We start from the raw sequence: 26,199 nt of genomic DNA on the forward strand, positions 1-26,199 counted from the left end.
GCTTCTCGGTAAAATTCTTCGCCACCGTCATGGCGCGATGCGCCTTCGGGCGAGTATACTAGACCAAATTGCCACCTCCGACGGTCAGGCTCCTACCGTAGCACCACCCTTCCATCTTTTGAAAAAAAGCGAACTCTGCTAGACGGGAAACGAGCAGTCTCGGTGCACATGCAGTGCCAAAGAGCCTTGTCCTTGGGACGAGATTGCGCGTGCCCTGGCCCTGATGCGGAGCCTCGGGACTCGGACCACTCGGCGCAAGGCGCACCATGGCTGGGCGTTCGCCCCGCCTGTACTGAAGGCGCCGAAACCGCCCTACGTAGCGTAGCTCTTGAATGCATGACCCGAGCCCATGTAGGAGTGAAATCACACCATTTCGCGAGGCGAGAGCAGCCGGAAACGCGTGTGCCGTTGCGAGAGACACGGGCGCGACAGAACGGGGCGGGCAAGACACTGCGACAGCCGATGCATCTTTACGCCCATTGGTGAGCGCATGTGCCGCTTCCCGCAGCTATGAAATCTCTGCCCTCGCGGGCGCGAAGAGAGACGTCTTGTCTCGCCTCAGAGCGACGGCGAAAGCCAACCTGAGTAGAGAAACGCGCTGCTTCGCGGGATATCGAGCATGTCTCATCACGCGTGAACGCCTGCCTGAGCCAGGGACGCAGAGAGACGAAGCCGATGCATGCCGTGCGTGTGAGACTGGGGAAACACAGGAACCATCCAGCCGCGATTCTTTCACGTCGCCCAGAAACCCGACAAATCTACCTGAGGTCAAAGACGGATCTGCGCAGTCCACTTCGCTCTCGTTCGTGGGCGTTTTCGACGCTGCCTCTGGCATCGGAGGCGTTCGTGGCCTGCTCCACTACGCAACGCCTTGCACACGGTCAACGAACAGCCGTCTCGCTCTTCTACCCCTCCCTACGCTCTTGTTGATCGGATGTCTTCTGAAGACGCTCGCTTTTTGTGACACGCATGTGACGGAGTCCCCTTTGGGCCATTCGAGGGACACGGTAGGCTCCGCGAAGATGCGCGGCCTGCAGGAATGACGCAGCCCCGTAGTCTTCGGGATTGATGTCTTCTCTCTTTCCGGAGTGCCGCCAACGCCCAGCTCTTTTTTGTAAAACTGGGCCAAGATGGGGAGACTCGATGCGCGAGGAAGCTCGCGGAGCAAGCGGCCGAATGTGAAGGGCTCGCGCGCGTACACATTCTGCCCTCTTTGCTGGCATGACGTTCCCCCTTCCAGCGGCGCCTGCTTCCCCGCTGTCTGTACACCCGACGGCGCGGGACATGGATGGACTCTGCGGCTCTTTTCTCGGGGAGCCTGTTGCGGAAAGGCGCTTCAGAGCAGAGTATGCGGTCGCTTACCGCAACGACAGCGAACGGCTTCGCCCCCTTTTCAAGCGGCCGCCGTTCCCTGCGCGCTTCGTCGGGGAAGGACAGTCTGTACGGAGTATGAAGGAAGCCACATACTTCTGGAGACGTTCTACAGGCGGTTTTCGGGTCCTCTGCCAGCATGTTCACTTCCCGCTTCGGCGTTCTGTGCCACCTTTCGGCGCCCACCGTCGAGTCTCAGTCTCGCTTCTTCTGCCTCTTCCTGTGTGTCGTGTCTCGTGTGCAATAGGCGCGTCGTCGTCGGCGTGCGGCTGTTCGTCCATTGTGTCCAGCGCCGCTCTCCAAAGCGTCATGCGGCCGGCGAAGACAGCGTGCCTGCGTGTCATCGTCCGCGCCACTCTTTTACAGAGATCGCGTGCCACCAGAGAGTTCTTCTCCGTGCCCGGCGACCGCTGTTTACGACTCGAAGCTGCTCCAACGTTTTGTCAGTCTTTCTTTTGATCGCCGTCGTTCTGGCGCTCTGCTACGCAGTCGCCGCGAACGACAGACTCTCCCTCAGCCTCGCCTCTCTCCCACTCACAGGTCTCCCGCAGCTTCTCAACAAGCAGCTGCTGATCCGCGGCCATCGCTTTCTGCACTCCTCATCCATTGCAAAAGTGCCGTCCTCTCTTTTCCTTCATAGGCTCTCCTTGCGGCTCTTCTCCAGGCCTCGTTCCGCGCCTCTCTTCGCCGTCGCAGACCGGCCCCGCCCCTCGCACCTGCGCCTGTCGTCTGCTTTGGGCGATGCCGCTCCGTCGCCTTCCCTTTCTTTTCTTTCGTCACCTTTCTCAGCTCCTCACTCTCCTTCAGCCGCAGCGTTCATGGCAGGCGCGAGTGACGCAGAGAGGGAAAGAAAAAGTTGCTTTCTTCGCGCGCTGCCTGCACTGCTTCTCGCCTCCTCTCTGCCGCCCGACAGGACATCGCCCTCTTCTTCCTCGCTGCGAAGCACGTCCTGCGGGAAGCTGGAGGGCTGCGCGGTCTCTCCCGAGCGCCTCTGCGGCGCCAAGACGCCGAACTGGCTGGAGTCTTCCCTTCCGTTTCCTTTTTCCTCGCTCCTTTCCGCGTCGCCCCTGTCGTACGCGTCTGGCTCCGACGACCCCTGCACCGCCAGTGCGGACTTGGCGCGTCTCTGCTCAGGCGGCGAGGTGCAAAAGCCTGACGAGAGAGAAGACGCCGAACCAGCCGGGAGAGAAGCAGACTCGACCCGCGGTGAAGCGCGAGGATTCTCTCGCGGGCCTTCAGCAGAATGTTCAGGGAGGGAGCAGCCGGTTCAGGCACAGACACCGGAGGGAGAACGGATGCGCGCGGAGCGACAGCCGCTGACGCATTCGAGTACCTTACATGATGGCAGCCCTGCGCCCGATCGTCCGCTGCAGGAGCGCCCGCGCGTCCCCGCCGACCGGTACGACGAGACAGGGACGGTTCTGAGACAGGTTTCGTCGTTCTCTCGCCGATCTTGTCCTCCTTCCGCCCTCTTTTCATCGTCTTCTCTGGCGTCGCCTGCTGCTTCGTGCTTCACGCCACTTTTCGCGCCCTCCACGGCCTCGCCCCGCGGCAGCCCGCGCGCGCCCTCGTCTTTCACCGCGCGCCCGGCATGCGACCGTTCATGGCAGGCTGAGAGCGAGACGGGCGACCGCAGGAAGCGCGGGCGCTTCGAGGAGCAGAGGATGTTCAAAGAAGACGCATACCTTCCGCTGTTTGCGTCCGCCTCGAAGAAGCCCGAGCCGTCGGGGGACGAGAGCGACGACGAGTGCGAAGTCGCGACAGGCGCGGGAGTGGGAGTGCATAATCTCATCAGGCGAACAGAGAGAGCCGACAAGGACGAAGAAGACGAGGAGGAGCGGGACGCCGAGGCCCGTAGAGACGACGGTGCGGCGGCCCCAGAGGCGGGCGAGGACGAGACTGACCGGCCTCTGGAGCCGGGAGACAACGAGGCGAAGAGAGACACAGATCTTTCGAGGAAGACACAACCTCAGCGCACACACGAGGAGAATCAGGTTCACTTCGACTTCCAGGACATCGCCGCTTCAGCTGGTAAGCATGGCGTTTCGGCCCACGAGGTGCAGTTTTGTCGCCGCGCAGAAAAAAGATGTGGTGCCCCTTTTGCGGGGATGTGTTCACGACAACGGGAAACACACTTTAGACCGGCACGCGTCGATGCCTTGTTGCGCTCCGTAACTCTTTCTTTTTCGCGAGGAGCCTGCGCGTCTGCGCAGACAAGCAGCGTGGGAAACGCCACGGTTTACAGTGCAGCTCGATCTCTGTAGTCTGCAGACCCTCGCCCCCGAATGGAGTGGCGGGGTGCCGCCGTTCGCGTGTTGACTGCGTGCGACCCTCGTGTCTCTTCCGGCTCTCCGCAGCTTGCAACATTTTCATTCGCACGCTCCTCTCTCGCGCAGACGCGCTGCACATCGCCGCGCGTGGGCAGCTGGTGCGGTCGCTGCTTCGTCTCGCAACTGCGTCGTCGGCGGGTGCCGCGTCGCGTGCGCCGCCCGCGGAAAGCGCCGCCTCGTGCGCGACGGCCCCTTCTCCGGCTGCTTCGGTGCTGCAGCAGGCAGTCGAGGAAGACGTCTTCTCGGCGCTCCTTCCGCTGCTGCTCGCGAACGCTGAACGGCACGCCCTCGCGCTCGCCGCTCTCCGCGCGTCGTCGGGACAGCGCCGCTCGCCTTCCCTCTGGCGCCGATGGGTGTGGCGGCACGAGGACGACAGCGAGCGCGGCGATCTGCCCGTCGAGGCGAGAAGAAGACGCGCGCCCGGCGCGGCACCAGCTGCGGCCTCCTCTGCTGGTCTCGAGGCGCTCGGCGGGCCTGAAGCGACCGACGGTGAGCGAGAAGGGGGGATGAGAGGCGACGCTGGGGAGAGGGAGACGGCCGTGGGGGAAGAAGAAGAGGTGGATGGCGAGGCGCTGCTGAACGAGCTCCGGACGCAGCACGAAGAGGCGCGGCGAGACGCGCTTCGCTTGATTCTCTTGCTTCTGAAAAACATTCCAGACGCGCTGAGGCAGAGGCCCGCCCAGACGCAAGCGCTGACCGCGCTGCTCGAACGGATTGCGGAAGAAGGAGAGATCGAAAAACGCGAGGAAGGCCACCGACGAGGCGACCACCCCCCGGGGGGCGCCGTGGTCGGCGACAGGCCCGCAAGCCCGCAGGCGGAGCGACCCGCTGAACGCCCTACAGGGAATGCACGCATGAATGCCGCCGTCGCGCAGGGAGGTAGGAACCAGGAGCTCCTCTCTCCTCCGGAGACGGCGCGCGCAGGCCCGACATCCCGAGCTGTCTCCGCGTCTCCAGCGGCGGCGTCTCCCTCGTCCCCGTTCTCGCTCTCTTTGCCCTCGTCGTCGCCCTACGACTGCCTCTCCACAGTTGAAGGCTCATCATCGCGCTACGACTACCCGAGCAGCGGGACGCAGTCTCCGCCGTCGTCACCGACCTCCTCCGTCATCTCAGGGGTCGGAGGCGCGCGCGCCTGGGCGGCCGCCCCTCGGCTCGACGAGGGCGAGAACAAACCCCCCTCCGAAGGCGCCGGCGCACAAGCGAGCAAGCGAGACAGACACGCGCGCAGCGACGCCGCCGGCTACGCAAGAGAGATCCCAGAGAGCCAGGCGGAGGAGGCAGAGGAACGGCGGGGCGAGGATAAAAGCGCGCCAGAGGCTGCTCCGTCGAGCGGGTTGGCAACGGCGCCCACGCGGACGCCAGCTAGCCCTGAAGAAAAAAAACCGGGTGCAGCAGCTGCGGGGGAGAGAAGAAGCGGAGCGGAGGAGAATGGCGAACAGGCCACGAAGGAGGAGACCGCCAGAGACATTCCTCCGACGTCTAGAAGAGGCGAACTGGACAACACTCAACGACCATCAGGCGACACCGCGGGAGAGAGCGCACTCCGCGCGAAAGACGCAGCGGCAAAAAATACCAGCGGACGCGATTGCCAAGCGAGAGAAAACGCCGCAGACACGCGTGGCGATGCAGCAGAGGCCAGTCTAGACCGCAACGAGCGGCCGACACAACGCGCGGGGGAATACGACGCGGCGAAGGCGGCGCGCGAGCACACCGCGAGTGAGCACGCAGAGAGTGAGCGCGCCGTGAGTGGAGGCTGTGGGCGCGGGGAGGACGGAGAAGAAGCCCATTCTCGTGGGTCTCGCGTGCAACAACGAGAGGAGGGGAGGCGCCGAGCAGGGGAGGCAGCGCGCGAGGACGAAGCAAAGAGACTAGCCGCTGAAATTCTCCTTCTCCTCGCGTCTCCGCCTTACGCAGCTGATTTGCACGCGGAGGACGCTCCGGCGCATGAGCAAGAGGGGAGAATAGCCGCGCCCCGAGAGGAGGCCCCCAGGTCGCTCGTCTCACCCACGCTTGCGCCCTGCGACGAGGAGGGCAACGAGACCGCTACCCAGGATGAGAGACAAACGAGTGTCTCGGAAGCGCCTCGTTCTGCGTTGTCTCCTCCATTTCCTGCTTCTGCCGGCTCCGAAAGCCCTGCGGAACGACCCGCCGGCGACGCGGAGCGGGCGCCCTTTCGCCCGTCGGCCTCTCCCGACTCAGTCGCGTCGTCGGGCTGCTTTTTCTCGCGTCTCCTGAGCGGCCTGCCTGAGCGCGCCGACGCTGCCGCGCGCAGTCGCGAAGAAAGAGCCGAGGAGGATAAAGCTCGTGGCGACGCGCCTGGGGAAGCGCCGCCTGAACAGGAAGGCGCCGCCGGCGCAGGCACAACCTTTGCTGCTCCCTCAGATGCCGCTTGCTCCGCGCGTGCGCTGTGGGTTCCAGTGCTTCTCTCAGCGAATCGGGCGAGCGAGCAGGAGGCGCTCCAGGCGTCTCTGGCAGCGGCAGAGCCCAGAATTCTTGGCGCTCTGCGCGCGCGGGCGCGTGTGGCGCCCAGGAGGGCTCGAGAGGAGACGCACAAACAGGCCAGTGACGCCGGAGAAGGAGTGGGCGCAGAGGCTTGGGAGAAGCCGGCGCGTGAGGGAGAGGAGAGAGGCGGCGAGAGTGGAGAAATCGATAAGGAAAGGACTGCGACACAAGCGAGAAGGGGGGGAAGGCCAGAAAGGCGAAAAGCAGAAGACGCTCCGCCTTCCAGCGGCGACGAGGAGTCCGGCGGAAGAAGAGAGGAGGGCAGTTCCAAGGTGCTGCGCTCGCCTGAGGAGCCTCTCGCCTACCGCCACGCAGGGCCTGAGGCGCCCGCGCACGCGCCCGCTCCGCCTTCCTTGCGCGAGGAGGATGCCGTCGCTGCGCAGGTCGACGGCCTCCTGCAGAGTCGCTCCTTCTTCGTCTCTGAGACGGGGGTGGCGGAGCCATGGAAGCGCGAAGACTTCCGCGAGACGCGCAAGGCAGGCAACGCCAACCGACCAGGAACCGGAGACGAAGAGGAGTGGGGTCTTCTGGGGCTGTATTTGCCAGGCGTTTTGGACGATGCCGCCGCGCCGTCCTCAAGCCCCTCCTCTGCCTCGTCTTCGTGGTCTTGGTCTGTCCCCTGTGAAGTTGTCGCTCTTTTCCGCGGGCCGGGACTGGCTCGCGCACTGGCGCCACGCATCTCGCCTGCGTTTCCTCTGCTGGCGTCGGGCGACGACTCGAAGCCGCTTTCGAAGAAGCGCGAGCGCGAGCGCGCGAGGAAGCGCGCGGAGAAGCTGTTGCGCGTGGCTGGCGTGCGCGCGCTCTTCGCCGCCACGCAGGCGCGACACCCGGAGGCGCGCGCCCGCGCGCTCGAGATGCTCCTTCGCCTCCTCAAATCCGCGACCCAGAAAGCCCACGCAGCTGAGGAATTCGCGCAGATTCTGGGCGCGTTCCCCCTATCCACTCCCGTGGACAGCGCCCCTGCCGACCGCAGCGTGCGGCAGCAGGAGGAGGACGCGCAGGGCCCGCGGGGCGAACTGGAGCCCAAAGCGGGCCGCGAGGGGGAGAACCACGCCGGCGAAGGCCTGGCAAATGACGAGCCGCACCCACCAGATGAAGATCCGACGCAGCAGAGGAGACGCGCGCGCCGCGCCGTGGTAGACCTCATCGTCAGCGCACTCCTCGCGTCAGTGCTGGAGCGCCACGCACGCAGGCAAAGGCCTGCGTCCTCGGGTGCATCGGTGTCTTCCGCGGCCTCGGCGTCTTCCGCTGAGGCCGTCGCCTGGGGCGAGAAGAGCGAGGCCGCGGGCCTAGAGATGCTCTACGAGTTGTGTCTTCTGTCGGCGGAGTGGATGAACGTGCTTCAGACGCACACGGGAGTCTACGTGCTCCTGCTCGCGCTGTCGAAGGAGCTCGACGGCGAGGTGAAGCTGCACAGCGCTCCGTCGCCAGCCGCGGCTGCGTCCGCCTCCCCCCTCGCGTTCTCCGCGGTGCCGCCGCTTCTGCGCCACGCACGCGCCCCTGCGCGCGTGGCGCGCCGGCTGCGCTACGTGGGCATTTTGCGAACCGCGCTGGGCTTCGCGGCGTTGTCGCCGGCGGCCGCGTTTCCGCCGGCGTGCGCGTCGCTGTCGTCCTCGGCCTTGCGCGAGCGGCGGCGGCGGCGTCGCGGGCTGCGCATCTTAGCGTTCGACGGCGGCGGCACGCGCGGCGTGCTGAGTCTGGCGCTGCTGAAGCAGATCGTGGCCTGCGTGGGCAAGGAGGCGCACGAGACCTTTGACATCATCTGCGGGACGTCGACTGGCGGCGTGATAGCCGCCCTCCTCGGCCTCGAGAAGGCGAGCGTAGTGGAGGCGGAGCGCCTCTACGATCTGCTGATTCGCGAGATCTTTGTGCGCGACTCCGCCGCGGTGACCGGTGCGCGGCTGGTGCTGCGGCAGGCCGTCTACGACGAGCGCGGCTGGGAGGGCATCCTCGACAAGGCCTGGGGCGACCGCCGCATGATTGACTTCGCCGCCGATCCCTGCTGCCCCAAGGTCTTCTGCATCAGCACCGTCGCCTCGTCCAACCCCACGAACGTCATGGTCTGGCGAAACTACAACTTTCCCGTGAACCTCGTGGAGCAGTCAACGAGCCCGCGCGCGCGCCGAGACGCAGGAAACCCAGAAGAAGAAGTGGGCGCCGCCGCGGAAAAACGTACCCGCGCGGCGAATGACGAGGGCGACGCCGAGCGGAACGAGGGACTCTTTCGGGCCTTCTTCGACGGCTGGCGCAGCCGCGAGGCGGCGCACGGGCGCGCGACGGAGGAGGCGAGCGACGCTCGCGCGCCGTCGAGTTCGTCTCGACGTTTGGAGGACGCGCGGCAGGCGTACGAGACGCGCCGACCGGAGCCGCCGACTCGCGCGCTGTCGCCCCGAAGTGCGCTCCAGAGGATCGTGCGCTTCTTTCTTCCGTGCTCCAAAGCAGGGGGGCCCCGCCGCCCCTCGCCCTCGTCGCCTGCTGCGGCGTCTGAGGCGGCCGCGGGAGGCTCGGCGACGGCGTCGCCAACCTCGTTTCTTCTTGTGCCGTCGCGGGGAAGCCGCCACGCGGGGTCGTGTCGCATCCTGGTGAAGGACGCTTTGCGCGCGACGACGGCGGCGCCTGGCTTCTTCTCGGGGATCTGCTGGGAGAGTCAGGCGTTCTCCGACGGCGCGCTGCTCGCCAACAACCCGACGGCGATCGCTCTCGCAGAGGCGCGCGGCCTCTATGGCGAAGACGTTCCTATCGAGTTAGTCGTGAGCATCGGCACCGGCAAGTTTCCCTCGTCCTTCTCGTCCTCGCGGCGCGGCGACAACATGCTGCACGTAGAGGCGCAGGGCGCGGCGAAGACCCGTGCGCACTCCACCAGCGGGCTGCCTCAGGACGCGTCCGCGGGGGCCTCTCAGTTCATGCAGACGGAGAAAGAAGAGACGCCGGCCGGCGGCGTCTCGTCGCTGCTGGGCATCGGCGGCTGGGAGACGCTGCTGGCGCAGCTCGCGAACTGCGCGACCAACACGGAGGCGATCCACGACTTGCTCTCAGATATGCTGCCGCCCTCGATCTACTTTCGCTTCAACCCCGACATCTCAGGCAACTGGACGATCGACGAAACGCGACCCGAGAGGCTGAGTGCGCTCAAGTGCCTCGCCGAGCGCTTCTTCCTAGACGACGAAGAGAATCGGCGGAAACTCGTTGAACTCGTGACGCGCATCAAACGCGACGACGAAGAAGACCGCGAGTTGGCGCAGCGCGAGGCTGGCGAGCGAAGCCCCGCCGCGGCGAAGGAGCGGCCGGGAGAGGAGGAGGAGGGCGCAGGCGCCAAGAGGTGCCAAGCGGACAGCGCGGCACTGGACGCGGAAGAAGATGAAGAATGGACAGATCTGGGGGGCTTCCAGTCGGAGCGAGCGGCGTGGAGAGAACAAGAAGAAAGACCGAACGCGCGCGCAGCTGGCCCGGGAGGCGTCTGGGACTCGCTCGTCTACTCGTTCCTCTCCGCGGGACCGCAGCCAGAAAGTGTGGGCGACGGCGAACCGCGGCGAGCGCCAGCGGTCTTACAGGGGCGAAGGCCGCGCAGCCAACAGGACGCTGGAGTTGAGGAAGAACGCGACCCGAGAGACAAAACTCAGCAGGAGACGCGCGACGAGCCCTGGGCGCTGGAGCGCGACGCGGAGGGAGGCGGCCGACAGCATCCGCCGCAGCGACCGACATCGCCTTCCGGGGATCTCGGGCCCTCGATCGAGCCCACGAAGCCAAACAGAGACGCCGCGGCTTTCCTCGGACCGTCGCCGGCGGTGACCACAGCCTCACTTCCAGGTCCTTCGCTCTCTCCGGCGCACGCAGCGTCCGCCTCCGCCGCGTCACCAACCTCCGCTGCGTGGCCTTCGTCGCACTCGCGTCCGCGGCGGTCGCTGTGGACGTGGCTTACGAGCGGGCGAGGCGCGGAGGACGCGGCGGCTGCAGCGGGCGCATCGCCGTTTGGAGCTCGCGCCGCCTCAGACGGCGCGCATCTGTCCTTCACGGAGAAGGTGTTGTCGGTTCTCTCGGCGCCCGCTGAGCACCAGGAGCTTCACAGACGGGCGCTGCTGTCCGCGCGAGAGTCGCGGCGTCTGCATGCGAGGTCGCCGCCAGCGTGCGCGCTGACGCCCTGCGCGTCGGGGTCTGGCTCGCCGCTCCCCAACGCGCGCGCGCCCTCAGTGCGGGGCGAGGAGGGCGAGGAGGCGCAGGGGCCCGCGGCGGAAGGGGGCGACTGTTCCGGCGAGCTCGAAGGCGCGGACGAGCCTGCGGCGGAGGACGATGCGAGAGACGAGGGGGACGAGGACCTCGTGCCCCCGACAGGCGTCCAGGTGGTGCTGCAGACGATCCACGCGCACCTGGAGGAAGAGGCGAGGGCTGCAGAGCGCGAGCGAGAAGACCGGAAGCGCGCCCGTGTCTCTGCAAGTCGGCAGGCGGACAAGCTGGAGGCGACGGCAAGAAGCGCGCAGCTCGAGAAAGACCAGATTTCGCACTTGCTCCAGGAGCAAGCGATGATCCACGAGGCTGCGGCTGAGAACCAGAGGCGGCCGAGATGGGCGCTGTCGGCGCCTCAAGGCCCTGACGGAGAGGCGGAGGCCAGCGGAGGAGAAAGTGACTGAGGCGGCGCAGCTCGGATGTGCGCCGCCTGCCGCACTCGGAAGGGGACAGGAGGTCGCGCACCGCGACCAGAAAGGCGCCCGCACGCTTCGCAGGCTAGGAGAAGATGTCCCCCTGCGCCAGCGACGCCTCTAACGTGAACAAGCCACAGCGTGCGCGTGCAGAGAGGATGAAACGCCGCAGATGAGGTGGTGTGCCCTCGAGCCAAGCGCAGGAGGGGAGGCGCACGCCGGCAAAAACGTACCGAACTCACGAGGCCTCGAAGCCGCTCAAAGGCGGTCCAAACTAGCTTCTCAACGAAAGATATACCTCGACGCACATCTGGGGTGCCCATGTGTGTATCTGCAGATATGTGTGTGTGTATGCGTATGCCATCGGTTCTGTTTGTTTTGCTGCATGACGAGAAATGGTTTTTTCGACGGCGGGAGAAGGCGTTTGCTAAAAAGCGAAGGGCGGTAAAGAGCGCGGGGAAGCGCGCCGCGCATGTAGCAACGAGAGTCATGTTTCGTGTTGTTTAGCCGCGGCCTCCAGGGGATGTTCGTGGAAGCCCTCGGCTCCGTTTTTCGAACTGTTTCATCTACGCTGTCAATCGCCAAAGTGTCTTGCAGCTGCTGTCGCCCCTTCAGAGAGGTCGACTCGTCCCTCTCGTTCTCCCCAGCTCAGCTCCATCCGCCTGCGCCCTCCTGGAGGCATCTCGTCGAGGCTCCGCGGGGTCGGTTGAGCTGTGAGAGAGGCGCGCGTAGCCACGCTTGCCAGACGCATTCGTGTTTCAATCACGCAGCTAGAGTCGCCAGAGATGACATCATGCGCAACACACCGCAGGCAGTGGCGTTTCGTCGCGCCTGCACGCACCTAGGCAGTTTGCGCAGCGCTCGCCAGAGGTACGTGCGAAGTCTTCAGCCCCTCCAGAGCTGATGAGGCCTCAGTCTCCCAGGGCGACACCCGCGGATAGACACAGGGTCAGACGGACTTTCAAAAGTGTTCACGGCATTTTTCACTCATGCCAGAGGCGCTATCCGCTGAAGAGCCAGTCAAGCAGTCGTTTCTCAGAAAGGCGATAGGGAGGATACGCCTGCAAGTCAGACCTCGCTCACGCCGTCGGGGGACTGGACCAGTTCAGGGCTTCGCATACAGAGGAACTAGAGCCTCGAGGGCGCGCCGAACCTAGACTTTACACTCTAATTGCATGCTCAAATGCAAACGAATTCCCGTTCTGCGTCACAGGGAGGCGGGCAGCGTGTGCGACTCCGTCGGCCAGCGGAAGCCTCCTCGGTTCCTAGTGGACTCTGCTTGAGGCGAGACGATTGTGGCAGTCGCTTAACTTCAGAAGTAAAGCGAGGTGGCTCTGCTATGCGTCTTCAACGCGGCTAGCGCATTGTGAGAGATGACGGGCCCTGGCGACGGCGCATGCGGCAGAGACGAAAAGCCAGAAGTTTTTGGGAGTTGGCGCAAAGGACTGCCAGCGTCTCAGAAAGGAGTTGCGGCTGCGACGCCGCACGCCGGGTATAGGTTCTCACGAGAGAGTGGAATCGCTCCCGTGGGCGGATCCATCCCCTAGAGGGCGGCGTGTGAAATGGAGACAAAACGATCTAAAACGCTATAAAATCCATGAAATACCCCAAACACGCTAAGAAGCAAAAGGGCCTGAGTGTGCATACAGACTACAGAACGCGTCTGGGGGCATGTCCCTTCCCTATTGACAAAAGAAACAGAGAGGCGTCGCCGCGTCTCTCCGAGTACAAAGACATTTTTCAAACGGCAAGGCGCGACGCACGTTCCCACACCCGCGCCTCCATGGATCATCAAAAATAGCGCATGCCTTGCAGGCCAAACGAGAGGCAACCGTTCGCTCTAAGCCTTCGCGGGGATACCATCGAAGAAGACGCAGCCCTTTGACTTCATGCTGGAGTCTTGTTCCCGCTCGCCGTCGCACGTACTCCTCTCTCTCAGGCCTGTCTTCCCCCCGGTTACGTTTGCTCAGCATCTTCGTTCCAGCGCGGCTTCTCTCTGCGGCGCGTCGAGCTCTTGTTCCGCACTCGGTTCAGACGCGAGCCAACAGCTTGCAGGAGCTGCCGGTCAGCTCCTCCTTCTTACGGCAGGCGCAGCGCTGCAGGCTTGGGGAGAGACTTGCATCGCTTGGGTTTGGGTGCCTGTACGCTTCGTTCTTGCTGTTCCTCGCCTTCTCTCTCTCTTCTGTCTCTACTCTATCTCACGTGTCTAGAGTATCATGCCTTCGTCACTGCTGCCCTCGTCGAACTGGTCGTAGTCCTCTTCTTCGAGGCCGTCGCGTCTGTCGTCGCCTTCCCCGAAGCGTTCGTAGGGACTGTTGTCGTCGTCAGCCATGTCCTTCAGCTCGTCGCCGCCCTCTGCGGGGGCGTCGTCGCCCCCGTAGAAGCCTTCGCCCGCGCCCTCGCGCTCGATTCTCCGCATATACGCCGACCGCTCGGACTTAAACAGGTCGCGCGCGTCCCCCAGGTCCGCGTCATCGGCCTCCGGCGCTGCGTCATCGTCGTCCTCCTCCTCGTCCGCGCGCGCCTCCCCATACAGCTCGCCCTCGATGTCCAACAGAGGCTCTTTCACCGCGTCAGTGTCGAGCGGCGAAGCCCCGAGCGAGTCCGCGCCCGCGGGGCCCTGCCGGCGGCTGCGCACCTCCCGCGGCGCAGGCGCCGACGCTGCCCGCAGCGAAAAGTCGCCGTCGCGCCGCAGCGAGCGCAGAACCCAGGGAGAAGACACTGGAGCTGTGCGATACACCTGCGACGCGAAGGCGAGATTTCAGGCCAGCAGAAAAAACAATGCAGGCACGAAAACCGCAGAGGCAGGAAGAACGACGGCGCAAAGAAGGAAAAAGCAGTGAAACCACCTCGGGTTCCACCGAACACAGCGTCTCTGCCACGCCCCGCCAGCTCGGCACACTTCAGAATCCAAGACACGCGCGCTGGCTCTGAGTGAAAACTCGACGCTCACGCTCCGCCCCCATATCGAGAGGAATGACTCACACGCCGGCAGACAGAATATACCACACATGGGCGTTCTCAATGCCTGCTCGCGACCTTACGTCGGTGTGTGTCTTCCTCCAAGCAACATATATATATATATATATATATATATGGATATACACAGGCACGTATGAACCGAATTTTTCAGCAGAGTATGCATGCCTAGATGCTTGCGAAAACGTGTACGAGTCTCGCGCCCGAATAGTCTAAAACTACACAATCTGCCGCCGCCCCTGCATCCACAACTGCCTTAAAGCGTTGCCGCTGGAGCGCGGCGTGACTGAGTGCGACGGGATACAAGCTATTGGCTGGAGGCAGAGCTTCAGCGCGGAGCCACGCCTTCGTCGAGAAGCGCACGTGTAGACAAGAAATGCATTTTTTAGTTTTCTCGGCGCCGCATGTCTTACTCGCTTGAGGTGGTCGTGAGCAACGTAGCAGACTCTGCCTCGGACAGCCAGCGCGAGCACAAGGGGACTCGGCGATCCTAGGAGGAAGCCTTGGATGATCTCGCCTCCGCTGCGCCCCAGAAGGTCGGCTAGAAACTCTTCTCTCTCTCTCACTCCGCCCCCCTCGTGTTCTCCGTCCCCCCTGAATGCGGCGGATCGCGCAGCGCCGCGCCGAAGAGGCCCCGAGGCCTCCACCGCCGCCCGCAGGTTCTGAAGGACTTCTGCGTGAACCGCGGTCTCCGGCTTGAGAGAAAAGTCTTGAGGAAACATCGCCTTTTCGTGCACGAGCAGACCTGAGAAAACAGGGACCGGGCAGCCCACGCCGCACGAGGGTCCGGACAGTTCCGCTACTCACGGCGGGCGCAGCCTCACCCGCGAGGAGCAACTGACGAGCCCCGCCCGGCGAGAAGGTCCTGCCCTGGCAGAGAGAAAGCGAGGCTTCGGGGAGCAGAGAGAAAAGGCAGCAACTGGGCGTCGGCTACTTCGAACAGAGCGACACTGCGGAAGACCAGCACAAACTCAGATCCCTCCAGGAGGATGGAGAGGGGGGGGGGGGGCTACACTCCGTGGCGACAGGATGTTGGCAAGCGAGCGCTAGAAACTGCAAAGGAAACACCCCACCATCAGGCTTTGCATCGCCCTCACGCAGCGCCGAAGAACAGGGAGACAACTGAAAAAGTCAAAAAGACCAAACAGCGTACTTCGACGGGCCGCTGTGACAGACGTGGCGCACTCCTCTAGAAGCAGTTCCGCCGTCTCTTCATCGGGAAGATCAGAAATCACTTCTGCAGCGTTCTGGTCAAACACGAAGGTGGCTTCCGATCCTGAATTTCCGCGCATGCACAGCCAGAGGCGTCCTCGCCGGTTTCACAAATACAAGCATGCACACCAGTATACGTCTGCGCGCGTGCAGCATATATTGACGAGTGTAAACACATATGCAGATATACACAAATTGATATATACACATATGTATATAGATGGCGGTGCAGCCATGTACAGGTGAAGTGGCGGAGGGGTGGCGGCGGCGGCCCGCCTGGGCGCGTCGCGGGAAGACGCCCAGCACTCGAAGCGATGCTGCATAGATGCAGACTGACTCCGCGGAGAGAGGCAGAAGAAGAGCGACAGGCAGAGCACACCGACGACTGGGTCGGTCATTACAGTCTGCCGCCTGCAGCCTGAGAGAGGAATTTACAGCTTGCAATTTCTCGGCGTCTTCAGCGCAGTTCGCCAGCATCCGCGCATGGTTCGCAAGGCGACACTGTGCCCCCCCGCCGGCCGACAGATCTGAGAAGGTCTCTACGCCGCGCCTCGTTATCTGTCTACAGGAATATATAGATACATATACATATAAATACATTTATGTAAGAGTGTAAAGCAGGAACGCGCATGCGCAGGCCGATGGGTATAGTCCCCTGTGGCAGAGCGCAGGGCGGACGCACAGGCTCCTCCTCGAGTTTTCGCGTGAGCAACGGAAACCACGTAGATACAAACATCAACTTTGTGCGTGTCATATATCCACACAACACTATGCCAAGAAGGCTCAAATGGCTATATACGCACTTATACATCTACATATGCACACAGGGGCATATTCATCTACATTTGTGAATGTGTATGCAGACCCGCGCGGACAGACACGAGCGGCAGCTTGCACTACGTCGGAATCCACGCACATATATACATACATGTACCCACGCACGAACATATGCACAAATGAAGATATATATATGTGTATGTGCCTAGCAGAATCTGGGGGTTGGGCCGTGCAGGTATTCTCCCCTATTCCAAGGGTCGTGTGGCATGAACTGACCCGCGAAGAGGTTGTAGTCCTTGCGGCAGCAGAGCAGCCTCCGCTCCGCCCCCGCAGGCAGCGACGAGACGACAACTTGGTGGTTTTTCAGCACGTAGAGCTGCTCACGGTCTTCTAGGTCCTCCAACATGTCGCCTGCGGACGCGCAGCCACAGGGGTAGGGTGGGGCGGGGGCGCACGCGCATGTGGGTGACCGGCCGTCGCGGCGCCTCCTCCGCCCTTCTCTCTCGCTATGAAACATGGCTACGATCACTGACTCAGCAACGCAGACGCCAACGCAGAGGCTTATACACGGATTCTTTCGTTGCCGTGAGGTCGCTTCCAAGTGCCTACAACCGCATTTCCAGGCATATCTTAGATTCGCCTGTAGCAAGCAGTACTCAAGCCCTCAGCCGCGATGAGAAAGTCTCTTTTATGGGAGGACGGGGGGCCTCAGCCGGCGGCCCTCGCGGCGCGTCGGCGCAGGCTGCGCGGTCTCTGCGCTCGTCGTGCGTGATGATCATGACGATACACGGCCCCGCTGCGAGTTTTTGGTTCTTAATGCCTGCCGCTCACCGATGGCCTGGTGGAGGCGCTTGAGATCTTGCAGCGAGAGGAGCTTGGCGGCGGGCGGCGAAGGCCCCGGCAGTACCATGACGACGACGTCCAGCAGGCCGCCATACCAGCTGACGTCGTACGTCGTGAAGCCTGTGCGGAAGGGCCGTACGCGCTCGGGAAAGCCCCACTCGACGACGCGCCTGCGGAGACCAGTTACGAGACACAGACAACCAAGTTTCTATGACTGCGCGGCCTCACACGCGAGAAACCCGACGCCGCAGATCCTCAGGTACCCCGGAGACAGAGAGACACCAGCGCAAGCGAGGGCGGGCAAGCCAGTAGAAAGGGAAGGTGCCTGCGCGCGCAGACGGCGCAGCAGAGGGAAGACGCAGACAGCGGCGAAGCGCAACACGGCAAACAGCACGCGGCGTTCCATTCCACGCTCAGTCTCTCCTCGCTTGACGCCCTTAGCCGGCGCCGGGCGGGTGCCTCCCTGCGCGCCCCTCGAGGTGTGCACTCGTTTTCACGTTCTGGCGCCGGCTGAGAAGTTTTTTTTGCGACCTGCTAACGACCAGGCGCCCTGAGAGCCCTAAACCCTATCTCGACTTGTCGCCTCGACTCACCGAATTTTGTTCTCTACTCGCCGCCGCCAGAGCGCATCGGGTGGGTCGTCGTACTGCAGCACAGAAAAGTCGTCGCAGAGGCGTGCATCTGAAAAGCACGGAGGTCTTTCCCTCCGGGCGACGACTGTGGAATAGATTCGACTGATGGCCCGTTAGTGACTAGACAGTGGCAGGCGTAGTGCCTATGGCTTTTCATTCTGCAGAAAGCCACGAGGGGGCCCTCAGCGTCGCGCCTGAAAGGGCGACTGAGCACGTCGGGCACGGACAGGCGAGACAGGCCCAGAGGCGAAGGACAGAAAACGCGAATGACCGACGCGAAAGACGGTGAGGCGAATCCAAGAAGCAAAAATGCTCTACGAGTTTGAAACTCAAAATACGAAATCTGTACCATGTCGGTTTTGCCAACAATCGGCGAGACAGGCGCGGTGTACGTATACGTGTCCTCCCGCAGCCGCAGCATGTCAGCAGTGGCCTCTGGCTCTTGCTCCTGAAGCAAACCCAAAACAAAAAAAACTCCACATGCTCGCTCGGGATGCCAACTACCTTCATTAATTTACGCGCAAAGAGATACGCATATATACATATATATATCAAGGTAGTGGTTTAGAACACGCATGGATCTTCGTGCTGAAAGACACGAGCGCGTATCCATGCCAGCACAAGTGTACATGCCCACATGTGGGCGTGCATCTCATGTGCAACAACACATATATGCGATTATGTGCATATACATATATAGGTATATACATGAGTAGATGCACAAACGCGCATCGGTGCCCCGCGATTATTGCCCGATGCATGCAAACTCTTCTGAATATATGCATATTTGGTGTGCGGGGAACGTACATCTCCATAGATCGCAACTGGGCAACAGCGAATATAGGGGAAGCGACTCACGCCCACACAACGAGAAAACATTTTTGCGTTTGCCGGGAATCGAACCCGGGTCACCTCGATGGCAACGAGGTATTCTACCACTAGACCACAAACGCGACGGCAGTCACGAGGAGCGTCCTCTACCGCAATGTGTAAAGCGCCAACCTTCCAGTCAATACGAAAATGGGAATCATCTTCCCTAAATTAAACGAGAAAACTTCTACACGCGAGCGGAACGAAACATGAGACTGAGAGAAAGTGCTGGCGACACGTTGAGGCTCTATATGCTCGCGGGTGATTCTCGGCACAGAAAAGACAGAATTGAGAAACACAGGTGAAGAGCTGGCGAGCACTGGGGAAGCAGGATGCTCTACAAAAGCAGCACTCACTGAAAACACACGCTGGGCAAAGGCGCCGGAAGCTCAATCTCTCGACATGTAACTCCGACAGACCCTTAGTTGATCAGCGGGGATTGTAGCGACACGTGTGTTCGGTTTGATAAGTAGTCTCCCTCTCGCCTTGTGCGATGACAGTGGCCCGTTGACAGATGTCAACTGAAAGACAGCGGCTGAGTACTTGCGCTTTAAGACAAAACGGCTTGCCTACGCTGGAAAACTCATTCTCTATGCACAAGCTACTGTCGCGTTTGTGGTCTAGTGGTAGAATACCTCGTTGCCATCGAGGTGACCCGGGTTCGATTCCCGGCAAACGCACGTTTTATTTTGTGTTCCCTTGGGCTGTCTATCGGCCAACAGAGGGCCACCGCTCTCTTTTTTCTCTTAGACTCCGCGCTGCATACGCTATTTCGTTGTTTCTCCTATGCCATACATATATGTATATATCTACCTATGTACCTATCTCTCCGCCTCTCTCTCTACATATATATATATATATATATATATATATATATACTTGGCCACTCGCTTCAGACATAGCTTGGCTGTGTATGCAGGTAGCTGGAAGTTTCTACGCAGTGAACACGCACCTCCTCTGGAATGGCGACTTCGGGTAGCGGCTCGTCCGGCGACACGTAGTTCTCGCCTAACCAGTTGGTGAACTGCTGCCGGGGCCCCGGTCTGAAGGCAGAGAAACAGCAGGAAAGCAGAACAAGCGATTCGATCCAATGTGCAAGAGATGATAAGAGAAGCCAAATGATTGGAGGAAGGAGAAAAAGAATGGCGAACAGACCCTCCGGCTGTCCCCGCCAGCCCGCCACGCCCGAAGGCCGACCGCACCTCCTGCCGCGAGGAGAAAACAGACGCAGAAGCATGCCAGGTATGCGCACGCGTAAATACGCATCAATCCCCTCACCCGCGCTGTCGTCTCGTTCTTCTCACTCACACAACCGCGTCTCATCACATCTGCATTTCATCTCTACGCACTCTGAAATAAATACATGTATATATATATATATATATATATGTATATATACATATATATGCGCCTAGGCACCACGTCGACGGCGGCCTTATTATTAAGCGCGAATCTACAAGTCTTCTGGCAGAGACGAAACGAGCGGGTTCTAACTCGTGAAGAGCTTACAAGAGTTGACGCCGGATTGTCTTGTAGCGCTTTAGAAAATGCGGAGGCAGCTCCTTCTCCTCGTCAGGCTCGAGAACCCAGTCTGGGGCCAGCGAGACGTAAGGGCATGTTCACACCGATTAAGCGCAACTTCACCTATATATGCGCTGTGTATGGATACACGAAAAACGAGGAATCTGGCGTCCGAGTCATAACTGTAGGTTTCGTTTGTAAATGCGGAGACAGTTGCATCTACATGGGCGGGGTACAGACTCAGGCACACACCGAATCAACGGGTGTATACACATATAAATAACATATATGCATATATATACATATATGCATGCGTGAGGACAATTCTACGTAAAGCGTGTATGCATGTCGATTACGTACGCAGATGGCGAAGTGGGAATATCTCTATACCACAGAAATCACAAAGGATCCAGGTAAAAAAAAGAAGAGACCGGTCAGGGCATCTAGCCCCTCCGGCGCAGCCCCCCGACGCCACTGCGGCGCGACATGCGGAGCGAAGGCAGCCAGGGAAAAAAAAGTGAAAATGTGGAAACGGCTCGACTTCGGGAGCGGAGACACACGCGAGGGAATCAAACTCACACAAACGATCGATCCCCATGCGCGGCCGCCATCGCTCGAACTCGGCTTGCGCCTCTGCGATAGTCTGCAGGAAAATCGAACGAAACACGCGCAGACACAGGGTCGCATTTCTTGAGCTTCTTTTGGCCCCACGCGCGCGCAGATTCAAGTCTTGATTGGATTCATTCGCATTCTTGTCTGCAACTCACCTTGACTTCAGCTCGAAAGTGCAGCTCTGGATTCGTGTCGTCGTGCAGCGTGCCTGAGGAGGGGCACATGCAGAACGACCTCACGCCAAAGTAGAAAGGCAGCTGTGATGAGAAGCCGAGAAAACCGCCGCTGATTCCCCCGCGACAGACATATCGCGCTGCAGCGGCGGCCCCGCCTGCATTCGCGGACAGCGCTTTCCGCAGAAGTTGCAGTCGCCTATCGCCTTCCGGCAGAACGGCAGGCGGAGAGAAGCCCGACGCACACAGATGCAGAGTTGTGTTGTGAGCAAACACACGCTTTTCTATACGTGCTTATATGCTTATTCTCCGCCGCACGCGTAGGCACCCAGCTCGTGAAGAGATAAGCGAGCTTCGAGTGGTTCATGCGACGAAACGGGGCTCTCAGCGCCCCGGAGTCGCCGCAACGAGCAGCGGCAGGATACTGGAAGCCAAAGGGGAACCTTGACAGCTTGCGTACTTCTCAACCGAGAAACAGAGGAGCTACTCGGGAGCCGGCCAAGAGGCGTGGGAGGACTCCGGCTTGCTTTGGCGAGTCTTTTCTTCTACCTGGGAGCTTGTCGTAAGTGGCGTTGAGGCGCTGGAGAGCTTCGGTCGAAGGCCAGGGCCCGAGACCCCGGTAGAACCGGTCGAGCTCCACCAGGTCGGTCTAAGCGCGCAGCGAACCACAGAGACCGAAGGCATCCAAACGCCTCGACAAGTGACCTCCCTACACACAGGTAGCTATCCGTGTCCAAAAACATACATACGAGGAGTTCTAGATTTTCCTCTAACATACGCATATATATATATACACGCAGGTATATGTGTATATACTTACATATCCATGGACGGCAGATGCGAACTGAACAGAGCCGGATGCACGCGGGATTCGAAACAAGACTGGTTTTCTTTCCACTCAAGCTCAGTTGCCTCATCACAGGAATTTTTTATCAGCTTGTCAACGCCACAGATGAGGCGGAGGAAGCCGCGTATAGTCCAAAGAAAGAGCCGAATCGCGTTGAGGACGCCTCCGAGACGGGCGCGGCAGCTGCATGCCGGTCTCGCGTCGTTCTCATTCATGTGTACCCATGCGTAAGCATATGTACATGTAAGTACACTACTTTGCATTTTTATGTTTAGAGGTTGATGTGCGCGGGAACTCCCGACGAATGAGGCTGCAAAGGGACGGAAAGGGGGACGACGCAGAAACAGGCGAGCGCGCAGCGAGGCAGCCGTTGCAGCACGCGGGGACGAGTTCGTTTATTCCAACTTCGAAAAGGGTCTACGGTTCACTCGTCCTGTAAAGCCGCGTGAGGTTGTCGCACCTTTACATCTTCCGGCTCGCGGTCATATTCTTCTTCCGCGGGCGCACAATTCGTCCACGTCTGTTCAACCGTGGCGCTCTCTCGTTTTTCCGTGCTGGCGTTCTGCTCAGATTTTCCTTCCTCGGAGAGGGTCGAGTCAGCTGACGGCGCCGCGCCCCGCGACTCAACGAGACTCTGCGCAAGCGCCAGACGCCGTTTTCTTTGTCTCCGCTCGCGCATTTCCTTCCGAAGAGGCTCTGGATCGATCAGCAGATTCAGCGGCGCGTCCACGAAGGGGTAGCTGAGGAAAAAAGTAGAGAGACAGTGAGGCCGTTCGCTGCTGATCAGTCCACAAACCATCGTGCGGGGTTCGTCTTAAACCGTAAACCCTAAGCGAAAAGGCGATAGAAGGGAAAGGCGGGTGCCACGCCCGCCAGCATCGAGACGAATCCGCTGTGCCTCCAGGGCGCGAAAACGGAGGAAAAACCAGGCGTAAAGATCGGGATGGAGCGCGGCACGTTTCAAGATATACCCGCGTGTGTATGTGCATATGAGGGAGGCGAGAGACTCGGATGAAGCTCGAGGCGAGGCGATAGGGACGACTCAACAGATCGCAGCGGCTAGGCTCAGAGAAACGGCAAAGAGTGCACGAGGAGCTTTACGTACTGCGCTTGCTCCTCTTCTTCATCACTCAAGAATCCGTCAGAAATCTCAACTGTGTGCACCGTCTCCTCCGTCGGCCTCACATACGGAGTGACGCCGGAGCGATGCTGCAAGAAGAGCGAAGAAGAAGTAAGAAAAGGAGACAACGGAGGCCGCAGAAACGAAGGAGAGGGCGACGAGCGCGGAGCGCAGACTTCACGTGAAGACGCGGCGGAAAAAGCGAAGGCGGAGGCGGTAGAGTCAGAGTTCAACGATAGGGGAGAGGATATATTCACAAGCGCGCACGAGGAAGAAGAGAAAGAAGAACCTGCCGCCGCGGGATATGGCGCAGGGCACGACGGCGCGCATAGAGACAAGAAAGAAGTTGAACAAGCCACCTGCATGACTAGGGAAGAGGAGGAGCGCGGAGCGAGCCAAGACAGGGAGAAGTGCCGGAAGGAAGAAAGAAAGGACGGGGCCACACCGCGTGTGGAAGACACCGGCGTGCGGCTATCGCAACGCTGCGCCTTCCAGAGGTTGGCGGGCGCTCGAGGTAGAGGTTCTGAGCTTTCAACCTCGCCGTTTGCTTCCCCATTCCTGGGGGACGCACGCAAAAATTGGAGACTGCCGCTTCTGCGGGGAGTCCATCGGTGCGACGAGACCAGCTGGCGGGAGCCTCGCGAAGAGAGAAAAGGACGAAACCGCGCAAGAGACATAGGCGGCGCAGAGGAGCAGGAGACAAGGCTGAGGCGCGGCACTGAGAGCTTTGATGAGGAGGGAGGAAGGAAGACAAGCGACCAGAAAACCGCGAGCACGAGAGGAAGAAATGCAGCGGGCCGCCATCGCAAGAGAGAAGGAAAAGGAAAGCGATCGGGAGACTGCGGAATGCATGCGGTTGAACAACAGAGAGACGACAAAGAGAGAGAGAGGGACGTCGAGGCCGGCGCTGCAGCCATCTTGGCGGAAACAGAGTTTCCAGTAGCTCGGAGCCCCCGATTCGCCTTCACATCTCAGCCGATCTCCCCCCGCCACAGAAAGAGAAAAGTCCGAGCTCCTCCATCTGTGGAGAGACTCCTGCCGGCGCAGCGATGCCTCTTTTGTGCGTGCTCGTTCAACGCACCTCCGGGGTCATGTGCACTATCGAGCCTCTCCTTCCAAATAGATTTCACGGAAAACATAAAAATCGCATGTTTGACGGTGCGCGGGCCTCCTCACAGGCAAGGAACGCCGGGAAGAAGGGAGGACGGGGCGAGGAGCTGCATGCGCGCGAGACTAAAAGAAACGGTAAGGAGAACGGGGTGAAGTGGACAAACAAGGGGAGGCGGAGGAAGTCGCGGAAAAAGAAGCCTGTGTGCGCGAAAAACGGTTACTAGATCAAGACACTGCCGCTTGTCGGCGCCCTTGCTGCAGCTGGAAGTGTAGAAATCCTCGTCCCTCTCTTGACGACGAACCAAATGAGAAACAACGAGTGTCAGGAATGCAGAGGAGCACTAAGTCAATATACAAACGAAGAGCAACGAGAAAAGGGTGAAGTCATCCCCGTCCCTGGTCGCTGTTTGCGCGGTGTCTCGTCTCCATCACGTTTCCCTTCCTCCCTCGCGCCTCTCTTGCCACCAGAAAAGGCATCGAGGAGCGAGAAAACGGAATAAAAAAGCAATCAGCCTGCGAATTTCCATCAAAGGGTCTCTAATTCCACCTTAAGCGGCTATGTTAGCTAACTCGATTTTGGCGCGGAAGGCACTTCTCGCAAACAGAGGGCTGCTGTTCGTTTCGTTCTGCATGCAGTTCTGTCGATACACCCGCCGTTGACGGACGCCGAAATCGACAGGGCCAGTGGCGAGATGGAAGCCAGACGAACCCAGGAGAGACGCTGCCTCACCGTGGATCTGAGTTAAATTTTCGTCTTGTATGATGTTCTATCGGCATGTGTTATGTGATCCTTCTTTCTAAATCTCGGCGTCGCCACGTAGACCCACACTCCACCACGGCTCTCGCCGTCTTGCTCTAAACCCTAACCTTGAACCCAACAGTGTCGCTGCGAGCAGGGCGAACGCGGTGAGGTAGAAGGCTTCTTTTTCGAGTCTCGTGTAGCTCTATGCTTGCTGTAGGGCGTTTCTTGGTGCGTGTCTTCGTGTCTGGGTGAATGCACCCAGCGATTCCACCTCCGGTTTCCAACCGGGGGGTGACCGCCAGCGTGCCACAGGCTCGCGACGGTTTCAGAAAAACGCACAAGGCTCTCAGTGTTGTGGTTCCTTCCCCTGCCTTCACTCGCAAGGCACGGCCCTCCAAACACACGCGTCAAGATCGATGCGTGAGGCACCGGTAGTGCTTAATGCTTCCTAGCGGCGTAGTGACCGCATAGCAAGCTCACTGGTGGGTAAGTTTTGAAGAGAGTGTTGAGTCAAACAAATGGCGCCTGAAGGAAACATAGACAGTTAAGCCACGCCAATTACACGCGGAAGCGTCAGATCTTGATTTAGCAAATCAGCAAGTCTCTTGTTTGCAGCAAGGCATGAGTTGCGATCTCTGTATCGATCGCTCCAGCTGTTCGGAACGGCTATCTGGTGCGCCAGTCACGCGAAGCGTGTCGGATCCCTTTCACAAGCTGCAAGCAAACAATCCAGCGGGCTCTGTAGATTTCATCTCTTCTGCGCTGGATTGCTCTCGCGTGCGTCAATGTGAGCGTTCTGACTCGCATTTTTGGAGATAGAGGCTCTTGCTTCATCATGGAGATAGAGGCATCTGGCTTCAGTCAGAGAGAAGCGAGGTCTAGGAAACTGTTTGCGTGTAGTCACGACATGAGCACTCCGGCGACGACGCTTGAGCTGAAACGCGAGCCGCAGCGTTTGAGAACGTGCGGAGTTCGTCCGTGTATGTCAGCCATGTCACTTCAAGCGAGAACCTCACAGCCTACAGCGTTGCGCGAACTCTAGACATCTGAAGCAGAAGTACAGAATTGAAGACACACTTCTGGAAAGCGCCGCTTATTTCTGTCATGCACAGACTCTTCGCCTTAGCTGAGGACGCGAAAGGAAAGAAGGAAGGGTGTAGCCGGGGAAACCGCCTCGCTGTCCCCATACAACGATTTGCCTGCATGCGGCCGCACTCATCAGCACAGTACACTACTGATATCTTTGGCAGCTTTATCTGCGAGTCTCATCCTTTCTATGTTCTCATATTCTCGGTAATAATTCGAAAAAACTGGGGAGACGCATGTGGCTCTCCAGTCGGCATATTGACGGATGCTTATGAAGGGGTACTGCGGTACTACCACCCCCATTAGCCGCCTCGCGCTCCAAACACCAGAGAGTCCGACTCGCACTGCTAAAAGGCTTCATCAAGAGACCGACATCACCGACAAACTCACTTATTTATATACTTATATGTATGTATATACCTGTTTACGTGTATGGGTGTCTGTACACGGGGGCAGTACACATAAACGTTGGCACATATACATCTATACAGAAGCGCATGCAACAGAGTCGCCCAGTTTGCAAATTTATCCGCAATGCCAGGAAGACACAATTACGTAGGCGCTTGTGTCGAGGCCAGATGTGCGAATACACATTGCTGATTCAGATTGCACTCCGATCCTCAGCTGTCTCCGTGCCGGGCGCGCGCTTGTCGCTGTGCTTCTTCTCGCTGTCCAGCGCAGAAGTCTTCTTCGCACGAATACGACGGACCGCAGCGACTAACTCTTCCTCTGACGAACCTATGTGTGAAAATTCGCGCGAATGAAGGCACTGTGCGCCCGTTCACGCTTTTCGCCCTCGGCGACTTTCGACCGCTCGCCCCGGTTGGCCTTGTGCCTT

At 60.2% G+C, this 26,199-nt stretch overlaps 2 protein-coding genes and 2 non-coding genes across 4 annotated transcripts; 2 read left to right on the forward strand and 2 right to left on the reverse strand.

Moving 5' to 3' along the window:
• Window positions 1–1,348: 1,348 nt before the first annotated feature.
• Window positions 1,349–10,828, forward strand: BESB_009970 (uncharacterized protein; the record flags this gene model as incomplete). The annotated part of the gene is made up of 3 exons (XM_029359751.1): window positions 1,349–1,440; window positions 1,619–3,402; window positions 3,729–10,828. 3 exons carry the CDS (start codon window positions 1,349–1,351, stop codon window positions 10,826–10,828), a joined length of 8,976 nt encoding a protein of 2,991 aa, XP_029222664.1.
• Window positions 10,829–13,043: 2,215 nt separating this feature from the next.
• BESB_009980 (uncharacterized protein) lies at window positions 13,044–22,788 on the reverse strand (the record flags this gene model as incomplete). Its single annotated transcript, XM_029359752.1, has 14 exons — window positions 13,044–13,577; window positions 14,230–14,561; window positions 14,970–15,092; window positions 16,082–16,216; window positions 16,637–16,818; window positions 17,242–17,294; window positions 17,630–17,728; window positions 19,103–19,193; window positions 19,660–19,741; window positions 20,251–20,314; window positions 20,439–20,491; window positions 21,006–21,105; window positions 21,764–22,043; window positions 22,409–22,788. The coding sequence occupies 14 exons, from the start codon at window positions 22,786–22,788 to the stop codon at window positions 13,044–13,046; spliced, it is 2,508 nt and encodes an 835-aa protein (XP_029222665.1).
• Window positions 18,163–18,233, reverse strand: BESB_011530. Its single transcript has one exon. It is a non-coding gene; the product is annotated as a tRNA-Gly (tRNA).
• Window positions 18,760–18,830, forward strand: BESB_011520. Its single transcript has one exon. It is a non-coding gene; the product is annotated as a tRNA-Gly (tRNA).
• Window positions 22,789–26,199: the final 3,411 nt, after the last annotated feature.

This window comes from Besnoitia besnoiti, chromosome I, assembly GCF_002563875.1.
Source record: "Besnoitia besnoiti strain Bb-Ger1 chromosome I, whole genome shotgun sequence".
Taxonomy (NCBI): domain Eukaryota; phylum Apicomplexa; class Conoidasida; order Eucoccidiorida; family Sarcocystidae; genus Besnoitia; species Besnoitia besnoiti.